General features: G+C 42.1%; 2 protein-coding genes across 2 annotated transcripts; both read right to left on the reverse strand.

Moving 5' to 3' along the window:
• Positions 1-4,085: 4,085 nt before the first annotated feature.
• Positions 4,086-5,201, reverse strand: LOC139455991 (forkhead box protein D2-like). The gene has a single exon (XM_071237515.1). The coding sequence runs from the start codon at positions 5,199-5,201 to the stop codon at positions 4,086-4,088; it is 1,116 nt and encodes a 371-aa protein (XP_071093616.1).
• A 3,775-nt stretch (positions 5,202-8,976) lies between these two features.
• LOC139456002 (forkhead box protein B2-like) lies at positions 8,977-9,846 on the reverse strand. The gene has a single exon (XM_071237523.1). It carries the CDS (start codon positions 9,691-9,693, stop codon positions 8,977-8,979), a length of 717 nt encoding a protein of 238 aa, XP_071093624.1. The 5' UTR covers positions 9,694-9,846.
• Between the last annotated feature and the right edge of the window lie 323 nt (positions 9,847-10,169).

Here is a 10,169-nt window from a genome sequence, read left to right on the forward strand (position 1 = left end):
TTGTTAAACATGTCAGTTTTAACTACTAGAATCAATATTAACTATCCCACACTGACTACTGAAAGGTGCACAATAAAGTCGAAAATTGGTGTTCGATATTTGCTAGCAATTCAAAAGGATGGCAGTGCCAACAGGAACTATACCTAAAAAAACACAGACTGGAGTATACCACCATTAACGGTAAGACAAGAGCAATCAATTAAGTCATTATCCTTATATATTTGCATGGAAAGTATATGCACGTGGCCGACTATGGAATTGAAATTGGATGTACTCTTAACACGTATACTTTTATTTCACTTAAAAATGTGCGAATGTGGGTATATATGACACGAGCAATTGTTACTGGTTTACCTTTTTGGCTTGATAAACGAGCTATTGGTATCACAACAAATCAGCACCCAACTGATGTTGGTATCGATGATCATAGAAGCAACATTCAATCTGTGTCAGTTAAGCTGAAGATTGTTCCTGTTGTGATCTTTAGAGATGGCGTGTTCTACACTAACAAATCAAAATAGATAGTATGCAAGCGAATTTCAGTCCGTTTCCAAACAGCGAAATACAATTTAACAAGACCGGAATGATTGTTGCTCAGGCTGTTACCAAAGTTTAACGGTGGTATTTGACAATATGGCAAACACGCGTGATCCAGCATGCCGTGCCACCACCTTGTGAATGTGGTTATCCGTAACCATTGGGCTTTTCTCAAAACATACTATTTCTCAGAGCATCATGGAGTTATAAACTTAAACGACTTTAAAATGGGTACATTATTGTGTATATCATTGTGAATGAATGAGTGGGTGGGTGAGTAAGCATACGTTTACGCCGCTTTTGAGCAATTCTCCTGCAATATGACATCGGGGGACACCCGAAATGGGATTTCACATTGTACCCATGTCGGAAATCGAACCTGGGACTTTGGGGTGACGAGCGAACTCTTTAACCACTAGGCTACATGTGCATATGTGCTTCCGTTAACTAGTTTCTAGACTGCATCATCGTGGTGGATGTCTCCCTCTACTCTTCATCTTTCACAATACCAGGCAGTCTTTTAGACTATTTGACAATACCAATACTGTTTCCAAAGTTTTACACAGATAACGAGATTCGATCACCTAAACTAGATCTATCCGGACCACAATCCAAATGTAACTGTCTTCAGACAGCGATTAGTAGTTTGATTTGTGGACAAAGATAATGTTCGTAAGTCTCTCCTCATTTTATTCACCATTTGTTCCTGGCCCGCGCTTCGTTGTGGCCCTTTGATGTCTGCCGACACGGGCCGGCGACTTACCAGTAACAACCCGCTCACGTCTTAGGTTACTGGGTTACGGTTATTATGGCGACAGTGGTCCACTCGCCTTCAAACATCGTATATTATATTCAATTTGCAAATAAATAGAATTAAATTTCGCAAAGCATTGTCCTCATGCATCCTATTCTGTAACCCATGGGCCAGAAACAACAGATCAACTTGAAGGATATTAATTTCCCAGTATATTCTGCCTAAAGAAAGTTGAAAAGAAGGAATGATAATAGAAATCCTTATTCAAATTAATTCTTTTATCACGTTAATCGTGTTTTCTTCTTCTGGCGAGTGTTGAGCAGCGTTTTTGTGCGTTATTGGTGTTTGAAAGTTCTTTCCGTGTGCATGGACCTGCCAAGTCATGAAATTGACATTTTCATGATGACTATTTAATCCTTTCATGATACCTCTAAATATGAAAAATATAGTTGAAATTAGTGAAAAGTTCACAAGGTTTTAATGATGATGCGTTGACGCTTTATATTTACCAGAAACGTTCACACCTGACGTTGATGTCAGTGGACGGAGAACAAACATGAAGCTGTCTCCCGAGGACTGCACCTGTGATATGTCGCTGATTTAAAGTGCGTCGTTAACTGTCTTAGTGGATACTTGATTCTGTACCAACTAGCTATCCGATAACAGCATTAATTTCTTTTTTTTAGGTCACCCCCCTCACATTCATGATATACAATACAGTGACATCAAGCATATAAAATGTAAAAACACCCTCATGGCTTCTGAGAGACCTTTGTCCTCTCCGATAGGCATAACTGAATAGCATCCTTTATTTGAAAACTACTGTTTCTCGTGTTTCCTTTGGCACAGTTTACTGCGACTGCGTATGTTACAGAAACACAAACGCAGCATTGACTCGTTATGTCAGTTGTTGGAACACAGCATACCTTTTCGAGAGTATCCACCACCACCACCACCACCACCACCACCACCACAGAATCAGTATCCACTCTCAGTTGTACTTCAGTTACTGTTTGTTTGTTTGTCGCCTTTTACGACAAGCATAGTGGCCTTTTACGGCAAGGGTGGGTTGCTGAAGACCTATTCTAAACCGGACCTTCACGGGATAGTTACTTTATAACCTAATAGTTTTTGACAAAATATGTAGACTGTTTAAGGTTAATAACGTTGTCAGTAGTGAATATCATTTATGATCATTTAACTAAAGTATTTCTTCATGACATAAGCCTAGGACATAAAAACATGTATGTCATACCCCAGTGACGTAAGTATGCAAATTAGATAACGGGAAACAGCACTTTTTCACTGGTGTGCGTGATCTGGTTATTAAGGGAACAACACGGATTCCTTTGGTCACTTCGATGTTGGAAACAGCCTTTGATAGATGACAGGGGGTGACACTGTTGTCTGCTCTTGAAGGTTACCGGGTGGTTACAGACTGATGGTCACAGATACAGACTGTAAATAACATCCCCATGACCATTTTCTTGGCGAATGATGACGAGCTGTTTATACCGTCACACACTCTCCATACCAATGCTTTATCGGAAGTCGTACTGAGAAAGTCAAACCCCCCACCAAAATGTGTAAAAATGTGTAAAGCAGGCAGGCTCCAGACGTCAGAAGGACTGACAAATCACTTTGCCGCGTACACACCTTGTCCAAAGGTTGAATGACAAAAATGTTCCAACAAATCAAAACCCTCAGATATCTGATTACAAGAACAACCATTCTGTGAATCATTACTCTCACATAAATCCTGATAACTACCATCAATTTCCCAAAATAATTTCAGGAAGCATTCCATCAAACACACTCAGCACAGAAACATCCCAGCTTGATTTGTTCCTGGAACCCCCCTGTCGCATAACAGCGTCCCGTGCATACGTCATGTTCAAATCGCCAGGAGACAACAATCAGCAATCTCAAATCATCTAGTTTTCTTTGTCTCGTCATGAGATGTTTGCTGGTTTTGCAACTTTCTAAAACTAAACCATTAATCATGTTATACCTCCAAGTCCAGTGCCAGTCAAACGGCGCCTACTTTTCGTTGAAAGCGACATGACATCGACTAAAATGTATTGTTGTCAGCTATCCCCCGCCCCACCACAAATTAGAGCGTGGTTAGAATGACTAAAGTTGTGGAATTACACCGCAGATATGATGAAATACAACAAAGTGCATCGTTATTGTTGTAAAATATAAAGTTGCAAATATGCTGTAACATATCGTTCAATCAGGTTGTGGGTCGAGGAATTCCAGAGAAGGTATATAGATATAAAGTTTGTTTCACGTTCCCAATGAATAAATATATCTTGATGCATAACATACCACAATTTCGTAATGAAAATGATAAATAGAATTCACCATGAGTGTTTTTTGTAATATGGGAAGTGGTACATGATGTCAATATAGGTTTCCCTCTTATGTCAAGCTGTGGTTTTCTGATCTTACTGTAAGACTGTTCAAAACCCACTGACTCACTCACTGTGGAACTCTTTAAAATACATTATGTAAACGTAATGCAGCAATACATCAATATGCCATGGAACAGAATGTTTCGTGTAGATTTGTTCCTGTCAAATGATTTTGCAATGCCAAATGCCCATGAACAAACCAGCAACTTTTAAAATTCTGGAAATAAATAGTTTATTCATAAATAAATGCTGTATGTGCCATTCAATATTACAAAGGCGTCATACGGAGAGTCATATAAATAGTCAATGTATAACAGTGAGATACATGTACAATGGTTATTGTTCAGAGCACTACTGAGCCCACTTCCAGTCTTTCGTCACTGATCATTTGCTAATGCAGTGCTGAGGCTTGGGTAAAGATGGCCTGTGTGCTGTCTGGGTGCAAAGTGCTGTTGTAGAGCCAGGTAAGTTGTGTGGGTGTGGTCCGACTGGGCACATGGCATCTGTGGCATGTAGGCCACTTGGGGTCCTGATGGAGAGCTGGAGAGAGGGGAGCCGGTCAGAGAGCTGTTGGCGCTGCTGGCGTTGTAGTAGCCAGCTGTAGGAGAGTAGACTGTTGGAGATCCCATTGTCCAGATACTGGGGTCAGGCCTGTAGGGAAGTGTCTGGGTCAGTCCCTGGGGTAAGGGGCCAAGGTTAAGGGGGTTGAAACCTGGGTAGGGGGGTGGAACCCCGTAAAGACCAAACTGTCCGTTCGGACTGACCTGATGTAGAGTGGTGTTATCCCGGCGTTGTTTTTGAGCAGACTTGAAACGTTTAGAACGACGAAGGAAACTGCCATTACCGAACATGTCCCCACTAGAAGGATGCAGGGCCCACAGGTTACCCTTGCCTGGTTTCCCCGGGGGTCGGGGCACCTTGACGAAACAGTCATTGAGGGAGAGGTTGTGTCTGATGGAGTTTTGCCATCTCCGTTGGTTGTCTTGGTAGTATGGGAATCTCTTGACGATGTAGTTGTAGATGTCGTTGAGAGTCATCATGCCTGTTGTAGAACTCTCGACGGCCATGGTGATGAGAGCCACATAGGAATAGGGAGGTTTCTTGTTGGAAAACTGCCTGTTTTGTTGGGAGAGGGTCGACGTTCCTGACACACTGTCAAAGCTGAGATTGATATCATCGTCGTTGTCGGAGGATACTGAAGATGATGGTGATGGCAGGATGCTGTTGTCCTCGTGTACTGACATGTTATATTGGTCACTGGGCAAAGTCTCCGTGTGTGTAGTATTCCATCCACTTTCTGTCACAGACGTATACTGAGGCCTGTGTTTAACGTCCACGTCCCTTTGTACAGGTAGAGAATGTAAGGACGGGTAAGATACCGGCGTGATGAGGGATGTCGGAGACGGCCACTGCTGCGTCAGACAGCGGGTGCTCTCGTCTCCATCACGACACACCTGGAAGGGGTTTACACAAGGCATAACTGAACTCGTCATATTTACCCAAGGGAAGAACAGGATGCTTTAGAGTTATATGTCGATACTTTCCACGATCTGGGCATTTATACCAGAACAGATTCAGGTGTCTTTGGCGAACAAACTGGATAACAATACAAGTTACACATAGAAGAAGAAAAAGAGATTTGCGTTAATTAAATGTGTGCTGTCATTGGCCGATCATGCTATGCTGATCTGTCTGGTGTTGTTGTAGGTGTGGGGTTGTTCAGCTGCACAGATCACCCGAGGACGTGCAATTGTACAATGTAAACACAGATTATCTGTGTTGACTTAAACATCTCATGCTCGTTAACATCTACTTATGTATGTAGGTTTAAACGATTGGCACAAAGAAAGCTAGAACCTCAGAAGTACTTTGCATGTCTTTACTACCTGATACTCAACATTCATATTACTAAGCAGCAAAGAGTTTTAATATCAAAGTTATATTTCATTTTTAGAAATTCGACCCCACTGAGATTCACGACTAATTTATTTTTTTAACCAAGGCAGTGTGTCTAAACAGCATGGTGACTTAACAACGAGGTGAGAGGACATGAATGAAGCTTGCTATCTCCCACTTGTAGGCATTACATGGGCTTGGCGGCTTCTTTGATGTCGTCAAATAACTAACGAGATCAAATCAGCGCTGGATTAGGATTAACGGAATCCGTGACTTGATAGCCTAATTGTAATTCAATTAGAACGAGATTATCACTTTAATTCATGAAAGAGAAAATATTGATCCATTTTCTGTTTGCTTACGCGTTCTAATGCACCATTGTCGGAACGTTTGTACCAGTGACCTCGTCCCAGAAAACCTCCACAAGCCTCCAACCCCGGTCCCCGCCGGATCAACGTAGGCGGGGGTAGCAACTGTCTTACTGCACGAAGTGGCGACAGTAGCGGATTGACTGCACGCGTCAAGCGTTATAATCCTATTTTGCAGGGAGCCAAAAGTATTTTATTTACCGATTAAACATTTTGAATATTGACAGGAAGCAAAATGCATTTTAATGGAAATTTCACAAAGCAGATCGTTATGGAAAGTGAATGCAGGTGTCTGTCACATTAGACAAAGACAAATATAAAGAACTGACTTTTAAACTTGTCATAATGTCTAAACAACGGCAACAAAAACCAAAGATTTCGTCATGTACTAAAGGCTTATTCCAAAACGTTTGTTAATATCAAACAACGTTCGTGGTCAATATTAACCTGATATAGTGCCCTGCATTAACGTTGGGGTTTTAGTTGAATATATTGGAATATTAAGGCTTTTAACCACCTTAATAAAATATTTAATTGTTGGTACGCGGCAGTGGTGATATTCCTTGTAGGTGTTGACTTGGCATATACTAAGTTGAAACTGTCACATACACACACCGCTACATCCCTGGATTTGTTGGCCTGGTATATACTAAGTTGAAACTGTCACGTGCACACATCCCTGGATATGTTGACTTGGCATATACTTAGTTGAAACTGTCACGTGCACACACCACTACTTCCCTGGATATGTTGGCCTGGCATATACTTAGTTGAAACTGTCACGTGCACACAGCACTACTTCCCTGGATATGTTGGCCTGGCATATACTTAGTTGAAACTGTCACGTGCACACACCACTACTTCCCTGGATATGTTGGCCTGGCATATACTTAGTTGAAACTGTCACGTGCACACACCACTACTTCCCTGGATATGTTGACTTGGCATATACTTAGTTGAAACTGTCACGTGCACACACCACTACTTCCCTGGATATGTTGACTTGGCATATACTTAGTTGAAACTGTCACGTGCACACACCACTACTTCCCTGGATATGTTGACTTGGCATATACTTAGTTGAAACTGTCACGTGCACACACCACTACTTCCCTGGATATGTTGGCCTGGCATATACTTAGTTGAAACTGTCACGTGCACACACCACTACTTCCCTGGATATGTTGACTTGGCATATACTTAGTTGAAACTGTCACGTGCACACACCACTACTTCCCTGGATATGTTGGCCTGGCATATACTTAGTTGAAACTGTCACGTGCACACACCACTACTTCCCTGGATATGTTGGCCTGGCATATACTTAGTTGAAACTGTCACGTGCACACAGCACTACTTCCCTGGATATGTTGGCCTGGCATATACTAAGTTGAAACTGTCACGTGCACACACCACTACTTCCCTGGATATGTTGGCCTGGCATATACTTAGTTGAAACTGTCACGTGCACACACCACTACTTCCCTGGATATGTTGGCCTGGCATATACTAAGTTGAAACTGTCACGTGCACACACCACTACTTCCCTGGATATGTTGGCCTGGCATATACTTAGTTGAAACTGTCACGTGCACACAGCACTACTTCCCTGGATATGTTGGCCTGGCATATACTTAGTTGAAACTGTCACGTGCACACACCACTACTTCCCTGGATATGTTGGCCTGGCATATACTTAGTTGAAACTGTCACATACACACACCACTACTTCCCTGGATATGTTGGCCTGGCATATACTAAGTTGAAACTGTCACATACACACACCGCTACATCCCTGGATTTGTTGGCCTGGTATATACGAAGTTGAAACTGTCCATATTTTAAGTTGAATCTGTCACATATCTTGAACATTTCAAAACCGTTATCATGGGCCAACAGCGGTCAAGACAATTATGATGATGAGTTTTATTTATAAAATATATGTCATATTTCATAATATATTTATAAATTATATACGACCCCGGTTTTCAAGTAAATTTGCTGTAATGTATGTATTGATACCGTTATATATTGTGTTTGTTCGTGTACCGGTACTATAGTTGATACATGCGACGTTGGTTTGGCACTGGTCACATTACCGATCTGATGGACATGTGGTGTTTCACATGGGAGTCGAGTGTGGAGTGTTTCCCTTTCATTTGATGTCACGGAGGAAAAATACATTATAAGAATATAAACGAAATATAAACATTTTAGCTAGACTTAAGAGACACGTAAAGATTAACCTGAATTGGAGCTTTGTCGAGGACCCTGGAAAACGAAAATGGGATAGGAAATATATAATTTTGTTCCCACGAATTATTAGTTCGTTCCTTCAAATATCACGTTATAATATCATACATGTAAGTTAGTGAACCGGTTTCCAATATTTGCTATTCAATGGTCACGGATGTAAATGAACTAAATAGTGTTAACGATAGAAATTTGAAATGCAGACTGTTCCACAAATAAATCACCTTGGTAAAAGATTGATGGCGATTGTCAGTTTTAAAATATGCCAGGGAAAGCGACAATGCATCTGCACAGAGGCCTGAACATATATAGCAGATTAACGCCATCACTGTACACGTGTTTACTTCATTATCAAGTGTTATAACAAAATTCTATTACCTAAAAATATTGGCAAATCATAGACCATTTAGTTAAGTTGTCAGCAGTGATGTAGAGTTACAGGTGGCGTTCCCAATATGGAAATCATTTGGTGGGGGATTGTCATAGCACAGATGAGGCTTTACGACTTACGATATACTGCTGTTGAAAATTGTATACCAAGAAACACATACAAATCACTATAATAATTGTATTTTATTATATTAACCATTTAAAACATATGTACAGGATCACAAATATTCGTTTGTGATGAAGTTGCTGAATGCCACACGGCAATAGGATCAGCGATGTTAATGGTTAATATCATAGCACTTTTTTATGCAAGTGGGGTACAAAAACGTATTCAATGTCGATGATCAAAAGGTACAGATTGTCAGCCACTTTCCGCTTTGGTTACTGAATCGCTGATAACATCTGAACTGCTCTTCGAAAATGTCAAGGCTTGGTAAAGAGCTGGGTAACTTGAATGTGAGAAGTCTGTGAGAGAACTAGGATATGGCATCTGTGGCATGTAGGTCCCACCCAGGGATGAGCATCCCGGAGGAGAGCTGGAGAGAGGGGAGCCGGTCAGAGAGTTGTTGATGCTGCTGGCGTTGTAGTAGCCAGCTGTAGGAGGAGAGTAGCCTGTAGGAGATGTCATAGTCCAGGGACTGGGGTCAGGCCTATTTGCTGTGGTGTAGGGATACGTCTGGGTCAGTCCTTGGGGTAAGGGACCGAGACTCAGGGGGTTGAAACCTTGGTAGAGGGGCGGAACCCCGTAAAGACCAAACTGTCCGTTCGGACTGACCTGATGTAGAGTGGTGTTATCCCGGCGTTGTTTTTGAGAAGACTTGAAACGTTTAGAACGACGAAGGAAACTGCCATTACCGAACATGTCCCCACAAGAAGGATGCAGAGCCCACAGGTTACCCTTGCCTGGTTTCCCCGGGGGTCGGGGCACCTTGACGAAACAGTCATTGAGGGAGAGGTTGTGTCTGATGGAGTTTTGCCATCTCCGTTGGTTGTCTTGGTAGTATGGGAATCTCTTGACGATGTAGTTGTAGATGTCGTTGAGAGTCATCATGCCTGTTGTGGAACTCTCGACGGCCATGGTGATGAGGGCCACATAGGAATAGGGAGGCTTCTTGTTGGAAGACTGCCTGCTTTGTTGGGAGAGGGTCGACGGTACGGAAACGTCAATGCCGACGCCGTCATTATCTGAACATGACGATGGCGATGATATGTTGCTGATGTCGTTTTCTGATGGGGTAGCCAGGGGCTCTACTCCCGGGGAGACCTCCAGGGCGTTTTGTACCATATCAAGGGGTACAGTTGTTTCACCGGGATTTGTAAACGCTATGTGCGACTCGGGACTTGAGTTTGGAGACACCAATGACAACATCTGCTGCATGGAAGAAAACGACGACATCATGTTGGATAATTTGTCAGTTTCTTCCGTGCTATAGTTAAACATATCTATACCAGGAACACTCGTGTTGGTGGCCGACATGGTGAAGTCTGTTGGTTGATACTTCGACACTGAGAGATATCGAATAGTTAATGTGTCTATTGGTCATTCCACCATTA

The sequence above is a fragment of the Haliotis cracherodii genome, unplaced genomic scaffold, assembly GCF_022045235.1.
Source record: "Haliotis cracherodii isolate W230 unplaced genomic scaffold, xgHalCrac1.p SCAF_1, whole genome shotgun sequence".
NCBI lineage: Eukaryota > Metazoa > Mollusca > Gastropoda > Lepetellida > Haliotidae > Haliotis > Haliotis cracherodii.